Source organism: Chelonia mydas, chromosome 8, assembly GCF_015237465.2.
Source record: "Chelonia mydas isolate rCheMyd1 chromosome 8, rCheMyd1.pri.v2, whole genome shotgun sequence".
Lineage (NCBI taxonomy): Eukaryota > Metazoa > Chordata > Testudines > Cheloniidae > Chelonia > Chelonia mydas.
Window position 1 is genome coordinate 93,957,812 of NC_057854.1, and position 17,543 is coordinate 93,975,354.

At 42.3% G+C, this 17,543-nt stretch overlaps 1 protein-coding gene across 7 annotated transcripts in view; it reads left to right on the forward strand.

The window, feature by feature from the left end:
• The first annotated feature begins 573 nt into the window (after positions 1-573).
• The window catches only part of NDC1 (NDC1 transmembrane nucleoporin), a 28,962-nt gene continuing 11,992 nt past the window's right edge, over positions 574-17,543 (forward strand). The window contains exons 1-9 of one of the 7 annotated variants that reach the window (XM_037906087.2): positions 574-1,162; positions 2,572-2,692; positions 7,568-7,669; positions 8,378-8,552; positions 11,499-11,637; positions 13,130-13,238; positions 13,908-13,959; positions 14,344-14,476; positions 17,251-17,343. In XM_037906087.2, coding sequence (XP_037762015.1) covers positions 1,121-1,162; positions 2,572-2,692; positions 7,568-7,669; positions 8,378-8,552; positions 11,499-11,637; positions 13,130-13,238; positions 13,908-13,959; positions 14,344-14,476; positions 17,251-17,343 — 966 coding nt within the window. In that variant the 5' untranslated portion in view covers positions 574-1,120. Of the gene's footprint in view, positions 1,163-1,279; positions 1,949-2,571; positions 2,693-7,567; positions 7,670-8,377; positions 8,553-11,498; positions 11,638-13,129; positions 13,239-13,907; positions 13,960-14,343; positions 14,477-17,250; positions 17,344-17,543 lie in introns of those variants that run through there. The other 6 variants (XM_037906094.2, XM_037906088.2, XM_037906091.2 and 3 more) reach the window with 6 other exon arrangements.

The following is a 17,543-nucleotide window of genomic DNA, read 5'->3' on the forward strand; positions in this document are numbered from 1 at the left end:
AAATTAAAATGTTTCGAGGTAATAGTCTCTGCTTATTCTAAGAAAAGTATGTGCGCATAGGGAATTGGCTCCTAAATTCTGGGGTCTGCTACGGTTCCTTAGAATAACTCTACTGATTTCACTGAAGTTGCTTTAGATTTATGCTAGTCTGAGAGTAAAATCTGTCCCAAAATTGGTTTGTTCTGGATGTTTGATGAATACATCATTTATGCAACAAGATGTTTGTTCCTATTATCAAGTTTAATGTCCAGCTGAAACTCCTAAGAGTCAAAACCACCTTGCCTACAAGAGGTATTATGTTGGAGCTTAAATAACAATGTTAAATATAATTGGCATGTTGAAGCCACTGTCCTACTGTTGTTTGTGACAATTATGGGATGAGATCTCATTATGGGCGATCACAAGTCAGTTTCTGTGCTGTGTGAACTTGAGATTTCATTTTTACTGAAGTGTTAGTGTTGTATATGTGGGATTTTTTTAAACAGCCGGCCCCTGTGGTTCCTCTTTCAGCTTCCCTCTGTCTTCACAAGTTTTGTTTTTTTTTAAACCAGAGCAGTGCAGTGCCTTCAAACGGATCTGGTTGCTTAGGATCATCCCCTTACTCTTTTCACAACGTAGCCTCTTGTGTCCCCTTCAGCTGTGGAAAGAGCCCAGGGCGCCTGTCAGTTCCTCGCCACACGAGCAGTATTGAGGACGTGCCGGGGCAGGAGTGAGTAACGAGCGGTGTGTGTGAGAGCACACGGGCTAAAAGAAAGCTCCGCAGCCCGGGACTGGGCCAGGGCCCCCCACCCAAGCCACAGCCGGACTGGAGTCGGTCTGCCGACCCGCGCTACCGGGGGACGCTCAGGGGGAGCTGGGCGCGAGGCACGCCGGGAGTCCCGGGACGGGTCGTGCCCGTACAGTGCAAGCTCGGTAGTTGCCCGATTCCGTGGCTGTAGTTTCAGCTCCCTTGCCCTCGTCACTTCCGGTTGTGCGGGCCCTGCGGGGGCTGGCCTTCGGAGCGCCTGATGGGTGGCTCCAACAGGCAGCGAGATGGGCAGCCCCGGAGGAGGAGGAAGTGGGGGCCTGAACGCTGGCGGCTTTGAATGGCGGCGGCAGCGGGGCTCGTGCTGTAGGGACTATGAGGGCAGGCGGCGGCGAGCAGCAAGCGCTGCTCAGGCAGGTGAGGGCCGCGCCCCGCGCCGTTCTCAGGCCCCCGCCCTGTGGCAGCGTAGGGGCCCCAGGCCCGGTTGTCGGGGCAACCGCCTCAGGCCTCGCCCCCGGGAAGCGGAGTAGGGGTCGTGGGTCCCCTAGGCCGAGCGACGGTCGCCCCGGGCTGTTCTGCGGGGTTGATCCTACGGGAGCCGGGTGGACCGTGGCCTGGCCTGATCCCGCGCGTCAGGGCCCTGCCCGGGGCTCGGCCGCCTGGGGCTGCTGCCCTGGACTGCACCGGCTGTGTGGAGCCCGCCCTGCGCACAGCGGGGACCTCCGGCCATTGGCGGGTCTGGCCGAAAGCATCGCAGTGCCCGCCGCCTGTCTGGGTCGGTAGGGGGCGGCGGGACTCGATGCCGGTGCCCGGCTGGGTGATGCGGGCCTCGCAGCCGGCGGGGGATGCGCAGTGAGTGGCCGCCCTTGGGCGGCGGGATCCGGAACGTGACTGAACCCCTGAGAGCTGCAATTCTGCAGGTGCCAAAGGGAGTTAAATGCCTGAATCCTATTGCGTTTCAATGGCTGTTAAGCGCCAAACTCGGGTTCTTGGAGATCCCAGCCTGAAAATTAACTTCAGGACATAATGGGGACAATCAAAAGAGATCTTGCTTCAGGAATGAATCATGGGTCCTCATTCTTTTTTGCCATTTGCCACAAATTTGCGCTTTCACGTGTGCAGCAAGTCACAAGCAGCATTACCAGTTCTTGCCATTTTACTACAAACCTTGCTGGAGTTGACTGATTATGTGAGACTCTCATGGTATGTTATGCTACAACTTGCACAGCTGCAGCACTGCAGTTATGCCACTGTAATGTAGGCATTTGCAATAGAAATATAAGGGATTTTTTCATTACTGGTGTGTCCCCACCCCCACGAGCAGTGGTAGCTAGGTGGACAGAAGAATTCATGTGTTGACCTAGCTGCCTCTATAGAGGGGGTTAGTTTGATGTAATTATGTCACAAGGGTGCAAATTTTTTCCTAGCCCTGAGTGACATAGTTAGGTTGACCAAAGTTTTAGGTATAGACCAATCCTTGGTTTTCCTTTTTTAAAAAATCAAACCTGCATGTTTCTAACTCTCATGGTTGCAGGGAAAAGCTTGAAAACACGATGCAATTGCCACTTAAAAGTTCACAAACCAGAAGTCAACTAAAAAGAACCCCAAATTTATTATCTCTAAAATCTCATGAATTTTAGGTTAATCTCATGGTTTATTGGGACCAGATGCATGCTTTTTGAACGCTTGGTGTGGACAGTATTGCACAAGTATCTGACTTCTCTGATAAATTGGGTTATGTGGTGGTTTGGCTGGTATTTGGTTTACAAAGACAGTATTTAAGATTTGTACTGTACTCCTACTCATGTTTTCCTTTGTCTTTTTAGGTTTTGGGTTGGCGAGTGGCTGCTAGTATTGCCTGGTCAATACTACTACTACCTCTGTGTACGGCAGTCTTCATAAGTATTAGCAGCATTGACTTGTTTCATCCTGTACAATGGATTTCAAGTAGGTGTCCTTCCCTACACGTGAAATGTTTAACCCTCTGTGCAATTGTTAAAGTATTCTATTTCTGCTTGCTGCTTATGCTCTGATTAAATTAAAAATAATTGGCAATGGCACTGTGCTGAAAACTGAGTTTTGGAGGGCTTGCATAGCCTGGGAATCATTTTATTTCAAGACTGAATCAAATCCTTAATTTTTAAATTCACCACTCTTACTGAACTCTGTTTTCCAACTATTTTTCCCTGTGGAATCCTTTGTAAGTGAAAGTTCATCTCATAAATCACCCTCCACTGTCTGGTTTTCAAAGTGTTTAATTCTTTGAGTTATGTTGAGGTGCTCTATAGACCACTGGTGAACCAGAGTTTTGAGAACCAGAGCTCTAGGGACACTGGTTTACCTGCATTTGAGACCTTTCTAAATTTGTGGGAACTGATATGTAAATATGCTTTCCAATATATAACTTGGTGCTTAAATGATGATAAAGGCTGATACTTATCTTTATCAAAGGTTCAATGGTTTGTTAAAGTGTCTGAGGAAGGAGATAAATATATGCTACATATTAAATAGATTGCAAAAGGAAAACATATGTTTACAGGAGTGGTGTTGATGGTTTCTAATAAACACCAACTGGAAAGCCTAGTAGTTGTGATATTCAGCCTTTCAGGGAGCTGTCATCTTCTCCTACCCTTCCGAAAAAGGAATAAACAAACAAAAAGTAATTACCAAATAACTAATATCGTAAGCCTCTCTACATGACAGAAGTTTTGCCAACACAAGTTTTGGCATACACCCTTCACAGTTAGTATATTGCGTGTGTGTGTGCATACTTGACTCCTTGGGTTGGTGATGCAGGCACCCACTAGGAGTGCTTGTGTTGATGCACAGTGCAGTGCTGTATGGGTAGGTATCCCAGTATATAACCTGCCACTGTTCAGTGCAATGTCTTTTGGGTAGTTTTGGCAATGCATGGTGGGGCAGAATGGAGTCTCACAAGGGTGACTGGGAGAAATGTGGTCAAATACCCATAATACAGTGTTATCCATCCCATAATATCTCTAGCCTATAATTTTAGCATCTATTTTCAATTTCCTATGAACCTGCATGGAACTTGTCGCTGTCGGCCATCTCTAACAGAAGCATGGAGCCTGCACAGCTCTGCACTATTGTCATGACCATTGCAAGCATAGGATGCACGATACTCCCGTATTTGCAGAGTGGCAAGAAGAACTGCGGGGAGCCTGATGATTTCCATGTGGTCAGTTTGCCTTGAGACATAGCAAGAACCAACTCAAGGTTCTTGGTGGCGTTCACTGAACAGCTGCAGATGATGAAGTGCCGCTTCTGGGCCTGAGAAATAAGGACTGACTGGTGGGATTGGATTGCAGTGCAGGTCTGGGACACGAGCAGTGGCCGTAGAACTTTTGGATGCAAAAGGCCACGTGCCTGGATCTGTGTGCTGAGCTCTCCCCTTCATCCCGTCGTCCAACGCATGGACACCAAACTGAGAACTGCACGGATAGTGGAGAAGCGAGTAATGCTCACACTGTCAACTTGCAATGCTTTGGATTGCTACCAGTCAGTGGGAAGTAATTCTGGAGTAGAAAAATCCACTGTGGGAGGCTATTGTCATGCAGAGCTACAGCGTTCACAGAGCTACAAACAGGGACCTTCTCTTCTGTCCAGCAGATTACCGTTGGCAATGTTGAAATGGCAGTAGGCATAAGATCCAGCCTATCCCTTCCTCCCTGACTCATGAAGTCATTCGCTGGCCACCTTGACAGCACCAAGGAAAGATTCAACTACAGGCTCAGCACATGCAGAATGAGAGTTGAATGTGCTTTTGGTAGATTGAAAGGGTGCTGGCATTGTTTCCTCACCAGATTGGATTTCAGTGTGAAAAATGTCCCAGTGGTTATAGCTGCCTGTTCTGTCCTGCATGATATTTGTGAAGTAAAGGCAGGAGCTGGAGCGGGCTGGGGGTGGGGGGGTGATTATTGCAGAGGTAGAAGGTTTAGGTGAACTGGCTGTCTGAGTTTGAACAGTCAGACGCAGGGCTGTTAAATGAGCTCAGTGAGGAGCTGGGTAGCATAAGGCGGCTTTGAAAGACCGCTTCAGCAGCTAGCCATTGTAATGTGGTGTGCTGTGGTGTACTGTGCTCAACCTGGTGCTGCAGCTTGGGGATCTGTTAGGATTTGTGCTTGCCGCACATCTGTGCGTATATCACTGACAGTTCAGTTAATAATGTTGTGGTACTTGCTGTACATTTTATGATGACGACTGGCACTGATCCTATGGGTTGTGAGTATACAACAGCACTACTTTCACTGCCAGCAGGCATTATCCACCATATGTTGTTAACTAATAAACATGAATAATTTTCAAAACAAGAGAGTTGTATTCAGTTACAAAAACAGCTACAAACAAAAAATCTGAAGAATTTAAAAGTAAATACATTTTAACTTAAAATCATTTAGAATCTCAATAAACAAACAAGAGCAGGGAATACTGTCAGTTGTAGCTACGCATACATCAACCATGGCTCTCCCAGGTCAGTGTATATGAAGCTGTGGTTGTCCATGCTTTTCCCCCCAGTGTGGAGTGGTAGGAGTAGGCATGCAGGCCTTGAGGCCATGGCGGGGAGGCATTGTGCTGCAGTTCTCCACTGACTGAAATGGCAGTTGAGCCTGGGATTGTTAAACTTGGAGACTGTACCTCTCAAGGCCTCAACAGCTACATCACCAAGTAAAACACATAGAGGTACCGTTGTCCATATAGTAGGAATGGAAAATGAAACTTAGGATTCAGAATTCCCCCCTTCATTTGCTCCCCTAGGTGTTTAAGTAAGACCTGCTTATTGGCACTCTTTCTTCGGAGTGCTTGTTCATGGCACCAGTCATGGTGAGTATGACTCACCAGGGGTGAGGGAAATAAGGAGGGAATTGCTTGGTTGCATGAAACTGAGTACAGAGCACTGGCACCCTTTTCCACAAGTGGTGGTGGCTGTTTTAGCTGATATCTCAGTCCTGAGGGTAACAAAGGCAGAGAACACAACTGCTATTGGCATCCCGAAGCTTCCCAGGCCTGTATGCTGCTAGCCTCTTTATGGCAATGACTCTTGCTGAAGTCCTCACCAAATGGCATGGGAAAGTGTTCTACCACAGAGGAAGAAATAAGACTGCCAACCCTAGAAACCTTCAGGAGAGGACTGCAGAGTACCTCCATGCAAGTTTCATTGAGAGCTCTCAGGAGATTCAAGGGACGTTCGTCTGTATGTAAACAAACTGCTCTGCATGGCCACCTTTGTCTCAGTCTGGAGGGGAATGAGAAGCAGATATCAGCTCTACATCTTTGTTGTACCACTATCTTTTTATAGTACAGGTAAATTAATGCAATGGTTTTCAACCTTTTTTCACTTGTGGACCCTTAAAAAAAAATTTCAGATGAAAGTATGGACCACTATGGAAATCTTAGACATAGTCTCACCCCACGGGTCCACAGACCCCAGGTTGAAAACCGCTGAATTAATGAAAAGTCAGTAGCTGTGTCTTGCTAAGTTGGGGGTGCTATCAGTGTAACTGGAAAAATTTTTACATGCTTATCTGAGGTTCCTTCCCCTGCTTTGGGCATGCCTGTGCTCAACTGCAGGGACTGGTTGGACTGCGGTGGAGTCAAAAACAGGACCTGACTCATGACACAGCCTGACCCCCCTGTTTGCCTTTCTCTCATATTCCTCATTCACTACCACCTTCTCTCTGTTCATGGTAGAGGCCTGTGACTCTGGCGCCTTAGAGGTATCCATGGTGGTGGTCAGGATAGTGTTGGGATTTCTCCCAATGATGGTATGCAGCTCTTTGTAAAAGCAGCAGGTCTGCAGCTTCGCACCGGATCAATTGTTGACCTTCCTGGCCTTCTGGTATGCTGCGCTAGTTCCTTGGCTTTCACAAGGCACTGTTGCTGGTCCTTGTCGTACCCCTTTACCTGAATCCCCCAAGCAATCTGCTTATAGATGTTGACATTTCTACAGCTGGTTCAGAGCTGTGCCTACACATCCTCTTCTCCCCACAGACCCAGGAGATCAAATGTCTGCTGTCTACTCCAGGTCAGAGCACATCTGGAGTGTGTAGCCAGCATGGCTAGCGGGGCAGTTGTGCACAACAACGGAGAGCAGATAGGTGTGCTCACCAAGCTGGACAACCAGGGAAAAGGCATTTCAGGAATTCTCTGAGTTTTAAAGGGAGGGCTGGGGGAGCTTCCAGTCTGTGACCCGTGGGCAGTGGAATTCACAATTGTGGCTGGAGTGGTCTGTCGGGCATTGTGGGACAGCTGCTGGAGGATTGTTAGGGTCAACAGGTAATGCAGTGTGTACGCTGATGGTGTATTGAACCCAGTACGTTGACCACGGCTCAACACCACTCAGGGGGGCTGGTGTTGTTATGTCAGCACTTACATTTGTGGGAGATGGATTTAAGTGTAGACACGTGTGCAACTAGGTCCATGTAAGCTGCCTTGCACCGACCTAACTTAATTTTCATAGTAAGGTTTGTCTAGGTATGGGTGCTATTGCTGAAAGGGGGAATTACTTCAGCTATATTAGAAATACGTGCATGTGTCCAAATTAAATTGCAACATTCTGTATTTTCATATATGACAAATCCAATTACTAAGATACACAACATGCTTCATTGAAGTATGATTGTTTATCTAGAACCACTATGCAGCTGCACATTACAAAATACTATGTTCTTAATGAAATAAGAACCTATTGATTGTGATTATGCATTATGTACCTAGATGCTCAATATTAAACATTTGCTAGTATCATAGCTTTATACTGTACTATTGCACCTTATGAACAGTGTCTTCTTTCTTTCATTTTAGATTCATTCAATGATTGGTATACTTCCTATGTCATCTTTTGTATCCTTCTTATGTCAGTGGTGATACTGATAATAAGCATCTTCAATGTTGAATTTTATGCAGGTGGGTTATGAAAATTGCTGTCAACAAGATATTTAACCTTTAGCTAAATGAGAGGACTGTCTTGAAGGATTTTGTTTTTATACTTTATGTATTGGCTTTATACAGTGTTGTATGGATTGATTGAAAGTGGAATGCCTTAAAGCTTATTTTAATTAGGTATCTAATGTTGGCTTCTGTGTTAGTCACTTCATAATAGTCAAATTGACTTGCTCTTGTCAGAAACACTGAATAAAAAAACCCGATCCTCTTTAAAATAACTATTTTAATTTCAGATTCTTCCATAAAATTTGGATTCTGTATGTAGCCTCAACAATCCACTTGCATTTGGGAGTTAGATTACCAGCGGTGAATGTAGTAGTGGAGCAGTGTCCCCTGGACAGGCTCCTCATCCAATTCAAAATTCTGTACAAGCTTGTTCCAGTGCTATATATTTCCATGTATTCACCAGCCATTTTGCTCTGCCCCACTAACATGACTGCACTTTGGAGTAGGAAGGGGATCTGCTGTTATCCTCGTGCTACTTCATACGTCTGAAACTCTCCTCTGTGCTGCCCAGTTACTTTATCTATTTATATCAGCTTATGGTTGATTATAACTAAAGTGTTCTGTGGTGTCAAAGGTATCACATGCAAATGAAACACAAACTATGAGTTTTATTTAGCAGTAGATAATAATCCTCCATGGTTTTTTATTTTTTTTTATTTGCAGTTGTGCCTTCTATTCCCTGCTCTCGATTAGCACTGTTAGGAAAGATTATTCACCCACGGCAAGTTATCCATTCAGTTGTTCATGCTATAATGGGAATGCTGATGGCATGGTGTGCTGCAGTTATGACTAAGGGGAAGTTCCAGTTCCTTGCTTTACCCTGCACAGCTTCAGAAAGGTGACTTTTTTTGTTAATAGTGGAACCAAGTATTGTGCAAGTAGTACCGTTTTGTACTAAAATGAGTTCACTGGACATTTCCTAGAGGAAATAACCCTTTAACTTCTAGCAAAGATGAGCAATTGTGTGTCTGTTCTTAAACTTTCTTTAGTTTGAGTACTGGAAGGAGAAGAGTACTTCAGTGAAGAATGACAAGTGATTAGTTTACAAACATTGCTGTGGATAATTTTTTTTTTTTTTTTTAAAGTTTGACCAGAAGCCCTGACCCTCTAAGTTACTATGATTATTAACAGAAATGGACTATAGAATCATAAAAATGTAGGACTAGAAGGGATCTCGATCTTCTAGTCAGCCCCCTACGCTGAGGTTGGACCAGGAATACCTAGACATTCCCTGATGTGGCTTGTCTAACCAGTTCTTAAAAACCTCCAGTGAGGGGGATTTCACAATCTTAATTGGTATACATTACACAAAAGAGAAACAGTAGTGTGAATTCATTGTTTCATTTACTATAGTACTATATATTCATATTTAAACGGTATGATGGGGAAATATTTAGTTTATACACCTCTACCCCGATATAACGCAAATTCGGATATAACGTGGTAAAGCATTTCCCCTCCTCCCACGCCCTCCCAGTGTTATACCAATAAAATAAAAACCAGCAGGATCTTATTAAAGGGAAAAAGGCAAAATACCACATTTATTGTGAATACAGAAAGAATCATAGTAAGCAGTTAGTTACAGCTGTAACATTCCATTCAATCTCATCTTTATTCACACATTCATTCATACACACACACACACACACACACACAGGTTCTGCAAGGTTGTTATCATAGTAAGCAGTTAGTTATAGCTATAACATTCCATTCAATCTCATATTTATTCACACATTCACTCATACACACACACACACAGGTTCTGCAAAGTTGTTATCATAGTTACCAGCCTTAGAGTTGCTCATGCCAAGCCACTGGCCAGGTGGCCTGGACATGAGGAGGGAGCAGGGCCTTGTCAGATGCTCATCTGATGCTCCTGGAAGTTGGTTTGCAGAATCAGACCCCAAAGTTCTGACTTTTTAGAGTCTATTTTTATAGGAATTTCTTCCTATGCCAGTCTATGGGAATTGCTGCATCATGCTGTTGCTGAATCAATCAGCAGATAGCACATTCCTGACGGCTCCAAGATGTTATCTTGTTCTTTGGTTCTCCCATTCTTGAGGCTGTTGGGTGGATTCCAGTCTGCCCTCCGGGGGTCCTCTGGTTATTTCCACTTGACGCCTTCTTCAGCCGATGGACACTGGATTCTTAGGCTGGCACCTCCCTGATCATTCAGTTATTATCCACACCAAGCATCCATCCACATACATCCTCTATCTCTATTTTAATCACAATTGTTAATACAACAAAAGGGCGGGGAGTCTCTGGGTGCTGTTTCTATTGTTAGAGTATTGCTTTGAGTCTCTGTGAATTGCTTTGAGAACAGACTCTGTCTTAGAATGTACTAACACAACTAGCAGCTTGCAAGTTTCACACACAGAGGGAGAGAAACAGTACCAAAAACCAAGAGACCTCTTAATTAGTAATACCCTGGAATTTAAACTATGGGGAATCAAACTCATTTGTGGTTTTAATACAGAACTTCTTTAATATGATCCAACACCAGGCTTGTGCAAGCCTGGGAGGGAGGGGGGAGAAGTGGAGCGGCGGCATGCTCAGGGGAGGAGGCGGAGCAGAGGTGAGCTGGGGCTGAGGGGGGCATGAGGGGTGGTGGCAGCAAGTAACCGGGGGGGTGCAGAGGAACTGCTACCTGCCCCAGCTCACCTCCGCTCTGCCTCCTCCCCCGAGTGTTCCTCTTCTCCTCCCTCCCAGGCTTGCCGTGAATCAGCTGTTTGGCGCTGCAAGGCTGGGAGGGGGGGAGAAGCGGAGCAACGGCATGCTTTGGGGCGGAGGTGAGCTGAGGCAGGGCGGGGAGCTGCCAGGGGGTGCTCTGCATCCACCAGTTTTTCTCCATGGGTGCTCCAGCCCTGGAGCACTCACAGAGTCGGCACCTATGGCAGCAGCGTGACTAGCTCCAACACGCTGCTCTGAGCGGCGTGTTAAGGGGGCCGGGCCAGGGGGTTGGATAAGGGGCAGAGGGTCTCGGAGGGGCAGTCGGGACAGGGAGCCGGGGGAGGGGAGGGGAGGGGAGGGTTGGATGGGTCAGGGGTTCCGAGGGGCCAGTCAGGGGGCGGGAAGTAGGTGGGGGTTGGATAGGGGGCGGGGCCAGGCTGTTTGGGGAGGCACAGCCTTCCCTACCCAGCCCTCTATAGCAGGTCTGATATAATGAGGTTTCACATGTAACGCGGTAAGATGTTTTTGGCTCCCGAGGACCGTGTTACATCGGGGTAGCGGTGTATATAAAAAAATTTCCCAGTAAAATGACTAAGTATTATTTTATCAGCTACAATTGGTTAATGTAGTAAAAGCATCCTGATCAGTTAATAACTTAGGTTAATAATTAAATCAGTGTTTTAATATCGTGCATTGCAAAGAGCTGCAGGAGACACATAAAGAGCGACTTGTGGCTCACGAGCCTCAGTCTGCGTGTCTGTGATCTAACCTAAATCTCCCTTGCTGCAGGTTCAATGCTGAAAAGGTCAAATGACCCTTCAGCTGTAAAATGACTTAAGAACCTGTCTCCTGTTCTATATGGCATCTTCAGTAGATCTTAGTCCCCCCACCCCATGATAGAGAAGTAGCAAGAACAGGTAATAGGGCTAGCAGCTCAGATAAAACTTGCTCTGGTATACATCCCTCACTGATACTTTGGGAATATTTTTCATTTACGCCAATCAGATGAATAAAATCAAAGCTCTGCTTAACTAAAGTTAGAAGCTAAAATGAAGTCTAGAATAGTAATTTACAGTATTATAAGTAGTTATAAATCATTTCTTTACTTTAGCCTAGATGGTGCTGTTCAACACATGTGCCTAAATGAGTATCACCTCTTCCTCCTGCTGTCTGGAGCTTTCATGGGCTACAGTTATAGTCTCTTGTACCTTGTTAACAATATGAACTATTTGCCATTTCCAATTATACAGGTAAGAGGCTAAAAATCTTTGTAATGATAAATATCTAATCAGCTCAAATGAAAAAGGGTAAACTTGGAGGGTTTTTTATTTTTTTTTTTTTTTCCGGTCTGCTTCCAGTATCAAAATATATGTGGGTGCCAATGGCCAAGCACTTGCATTCTTTTATTAAACCAATCTATTATAAAATTAACAAACAAGGCTTTCAGCTTAAATCCTAGCAATCCCTCCCCAGATCCCATAAAATCCTAATGTTAAAATAAACCAAAAATCTCTTACTGTTACAACCAAGTAAAATTTACACAGCCCCGAAGCATGGTAAATTCTGGCTCAGGTGGACCACTGTGGGTAGTGAATTCCAGATGTGAGAATGCCCTGCCATTGAGTTTAACTCCAGGAACTTGCATCAGGAGTGGCCTGTGTATTCTAAGCCTCATGATGTGGGGGAAAAACAAGCTTTCAGTGAACAGGTTACTAAACTAATTCAAGCATAAATCATAACCACTTGAATCACACTCAGAAGCAAAAAGCCAGCATCAATCACTACTGTTACATGTGTATAGTGCTTGTGGGCTGCTGTATTCTGCACTAGCTGAAGCTACTGGGTGCTTTTGAAGGGTACCTGAAGAGGTAGACTCTCGGTACTGCTGCTACCTCAGAATCTAGGAGCAGCAATGGATCCCAGTTGATTTCTAGACCGACGCTTGGTCTAAACACAGGTGTACTGATTTAACTGAAGGTGTCTTAAACAGATTTAGTTAAACTAAACTGATATATGCCAGGTTTAAACTAAATTAAGAGTATCAACACAATATTTTGTGCTGGTTTGTCAGTAAATTTACATGTGCTTCCTATAATAAAATCTGATATAGCTTTAGAAGCTTGCAGTTTCATATTGGCAACTCTCCTTTTCTGAGACTGTTTATCTAAATGAGAAGGTAAATCTTGGATACATTTTATTGGTGAGACTCTTTTCAGTTTCCAAAGGAAATATGTAATATGACTATCTGCCTCTATTTCATGGTTTTGAAGGATTGTCATAAACTTAAAAATTCTACTGTTGTCTGAATTTTTTCCTGCTTTTTAGTATAGAACACCTGAGGTTCTGATTAAGAGAATAGAGAAGAAACATACTTTCCTCTATTTGCAATTTACTTCGTGCATTTGGCACAAATTAATTGTGTGTGTGTGTAGTCAATTTCCCTGTTTCTTCTGTGTGGTCAATTTTCTCTTGTATGGTTTTTTTTTGTTTTGTTTTTGTTTTTTTCCCCACACAGAAACAGGGGAGGAAAAAAGACTGTACAATCACATTTTCTTTCTGGTTTCAATTGCAGAAACTACAACCGGGGGACTCAGGAGTTAACGGGTAACACCCGAAACTACTTCTAATTAATCTTTTAAAGTTGACTAGACTTCAGGTTGACTGCATTTGTTTGAGGACTTTATCATACTTGATTTCCTATGAATGCAGAATGCTTCAACTAATCTTTTTCTTTTTTTTTAGCAATACAAGTATTTACGTTTCAGAAGATCTTTGCCCCTGCTGGTTAAACGTAGTTGTGTGGAATCACTGTACTTGGTTAGAAACATCTGTGTTGCATATTATTTTTTTGGTAAGAGTTCTGACACTTTTTTTCTTGTCCCTATATACTAAGAGAATTATTTAACCAATTTATTAATATTTATTATTCAGCCCTAAAAATAACTTGTCCAGGGTGCTCATGTTTTTTTATTAGGTAAGTAAAATAAGCATTTTTCACCATTATGGTAAAGTGTAGGTGAATGGCTTACTGGCTCAGCCACACAATCATGGCCATTTTGTATTCTAAGCCTAAAGGATATTGAAGTATTCCTCTTCCACTTGCCGTATTTATATTCTATGGGTAATGACGGTACTTTAGAAATGCAAAGTATTCTAGATCACTTTCCACTGAAGATTCCAAAGTCTTGTACTGACATTTATCTTTGTAACAGCCCTGTGAAGTAGATGTGCATTAGCCCTGTTACAGAAGTCACTTGGATGAGACCCTTAGAGAAGCCATTAATAGACCTAGGAGTAGAATCCACATCTCCTGATTTAGTCAGGGGCTTTAATCCTAAAAGACATCTATTCTTTCTGTAGTCAGTCTCTGAAAAATATCACCTTTTTCCACTATACACATGTTGCCAGTCTTCATTTGTGTATAATCTACCTTCATTCTGACCTGAAAGTTCTTACTAGCCTTTTTTTGTGCACTTCAGTTTTAGAGATCTATTTTACATGTCATTCTGTTACTACTTAGGTTACATTCCAAGAGCATGGATAAGTACCACAATGGACCTTCATACAGATAGGTAAGTAGTACAAATGACTGCCTTTTAGAATACAAGAAGGGAATATTTTTCCCTCACATCACATACATGTATTCCGTATATATTGTCCTCCCAATCTTTGTAGAATCTCTTTATTTATGACAATTCCTTGTTTAAAATGGCAAATGTTGGGAGCTTAACATCACTCTTAGTTGACTGAAGAGTTTTGGATCTTACAGAGCTATCAGTGCTGACAAGTTAAAAGAACTAAATGGGTTTTTGATAAAATGTTTGTCCAAGTAACTAATTTTCTCACAGTAAGCTTTAATCCATAAATATTTTGTGTTGCAGAAGTCAATTATAAGCATTTTCCAATACTAAATGTGTTTGGAGATATATATATACGAATTTTTTTTTTACCCCCAGTAAACTTCATCCTCTTGACACACTTACTGGTCTTCTGGATCTATCCTTGCTCTACCATACCTGGTTATGTGGTATATTTCTTCTCATTACTTGGCACATTGCATGGCTACTCTTCAAAATCTATGCTACAGAGGTTAGTATTGGGTGACAGATGTCATCCCCATATAACACAATGTTGTGGGGAAAAAATGCTTATGTTTAAAAGCAATATTCGCTTAGAATAGTTTAAACCAGTGGTTCTCAAACATTACATAGCAGGGCCCATGCTTTAATGCAGAGACTAGCTGATGGATATCTCTCATCCCTTTTTTTGATTGTTTGAACCATTTTCCTTCCCTTTTCCAATAGCATAGCAAGGTTGTGGCATCTATAGACAACTACAGTTTAAATGGAAAACTAATATTTGGAGAATATCTGTTTTTTATTGCAGTAGCTCAACTTGAAATGAGAGAGCATCATGTGCTCAGCCAACATTTGGTGAACTGTACCTTTTTAGAAACTTCAAACAAAGTCCCCAAAGTACATAACTCTGTAATGCAAACAATTTTGGTTTAACAGAATACAGACTGAGCTATTGAAAGAGATTTCAAAGCATCTTGGGAATTAATACATTTTTCTTCTCTTTTACTTAATTGTTAAGCATCAAATTAATATGGCTAAAAAGATTTATTTTACTATGACTCATAATGTATTTAAAGCTGAGACCATGATTCAATAAAAGAAACAGTGGAGTCCCAATGGTAAAGAATTGGAGTCTTATTCCTTGTTGTCTAGTTTAGATATTTTTTTTGTAAGACAGCAGAGAATAAAAATACCCCTTCCCCCCATAACATTACATTATTTTTTTTCGTAGACTTTGCTGAGCTGCAGCTTAGCAGGAAAAAAAGGGCTGAGGTTTTAAAACCTAAAGCAATGTTTTCTTAAAATATGGGGCAGGCATCTCAGTTGTTCAGAGTGTCAGCTTTCATTCAAAATCTCTAGCTGTTATGAAGATGGAGAAACCCTTCAAAATGTGACTCAAATATAACTGATGCAGTGATGGCTACCTGAATTTTCAGAGATCCTGGAACGATAGCTTTGAGGTTTGAACTGCCCTATTTCAATGGGTGCTAGCTCAAATGCTAATGATTAAATATCTACATTAATCATTTTACTAGTCATAAAATCATGTAAGACGAGAGGAGGTGTTGTTGTATTATGAAAATGTAAAATATGGGCAGGCCTTTGACAACTTATGGCAGGGCTGAAATGGGTTGCAGTTGGTTTCATGTTCCTGAATGGTAGTGTGGCTTCCAAAAGTTTGGGAAATACTGACCTACAAACAAATTCAGAATGCAAAGAAGTTTTTCTACAAACGTAGGCAGGAAGTTTTAGCAATATCAGAGGAGATATGTACTCCCCTTTACTTTGAGAACACTGGGAGAATTTCGTCTTTATTTTTCAAAATGTAAGTAACTTTTCTGTGATTAGAAGACTGTGCCAGGGTAATAACAGTAAGGCAAGCATGACAAAAATTGCAAGCCAAAGCAGTTTATTTTAATACAAACTACTTCAGAGACTCAAATAGGAGGATTAAAGTTTATTAATGAAATACAAAGATTCAAATGGATTTATAGAAGTCCTCCCTCTCAAGTCCTTCAGGAAAGTCAGGGATATGATTACTTCAGCTTTTAGTATAATTTTAAAATAATTACATTTTCCTATGCACCTTTGTAGACTCCTTAAGAATTCCACATAATGATTTATTGCTGCCCTGCTGAGAGTCTAAAACTGGCATTTTTAGTTTCTCTATTGGTCTGTTTTAAGTCCACCCTAATTTCCAAATTGGAACTTTCTGAAGAAAGTGTCCCATTTATTAAAGGCATCAAAACATGCCTCTAGACCCTGAGGTTTCCTTATAAAATATTTTTTGGCTAATCAACAGAAGGGATCACAGGGAAAGTTTGTTTACGCATAAAAGGTGATGTGGTGGGGTTTTTTTAGGTTGTTCAGCTCACCAAAAGTAGCTGTACATACAGTTGAGTGTGGTGTAAGCTGGTAGGTCTCTAGAGCAATTCTTATTCTGCTTGAAGTCATTTTATAGCTGTTTGGTTTTTTAATGTGATAGAACTTAAAGTTTCTATTTAGAAATGGAGGGAAGAAAAAAAAATGGTTTCTAGGATAGTCTGCTTTAAATCTGAAACTGCTAGGGAGTCTACGCCCAAACTGCACATCATATCATTTTAATTAAATGTAATGTGAATAAAAGTACATTGATGGATACTTGTAATGGAATTAAATCGGCTTTGTGTTGGGATTTAAACATTTCCCTTCAACATTTGCAGTCTAAATGTTGTAGCATGAGAACCAGAAAGCCGAAAGTATCAAGTGTGAGCATCAGAATGACAACTAAATTAGATGATTTAAAACAAATAATTTTAACCTAAGGAGTTATAGAAATGTTAAAACTGACAGTGCCCCTTGAATCCTTAGGACACAGCTAACTATATCTAACTTTGAGCTTGCTATTTGACCAATACAGTTTAGGTTGATCTGCCCTTCTGGTAATGGGTTGTGCATCACTTCATGTTATGTGTGTGGCTTTTTCGTAAGACATAGTAAAGTATGGGATGGTGTCCCTAATGCTTAACCACAAGGATTATTTGAAGGGTTTTAAGATAAATTGAGTGACTTGTCTGATTCTTGTCAGTTTAAAAGTAGATATTGAAGTCCATTTTTGCTGCATTAAAACCACTGGCTTGTTTAACAAGATGTCAAAGCTTTTGGGTATATAGTTTTGTAGCTTGTCAGGTTGGCAAATGACAAAAATTAACTTGACTGTGGTCTCTCACTAATGGTTTATTTCAACGTTTGTTCTGCATAATATAACTAGTGATGAACAATTTTAGTTATTTTCTCTAATTTCAGGCACATCATTTTCCTGTTCAACCAACTTTTGCTGAGGAAACAGACCAATGCCTGCCTAAAATCTTAAACAGCAATCCTCCCCTTATTATAAAGGTATCTGAACTGCCACGTTGATATTACATGTGTGTTCGCTAAGCCCTGGTCTATGCTACAGAGTTAGGTTGATGTAAGCTGCCTTGCATTGACCTAACTCTATAAGTTTCTACACTAAAATGTAGCTCCCGCCGAGGTAACTTGCCCACAATGCCATCTTAACTCCACCTCCACGAGAGGAATAGTTCTTAGGTCGATGC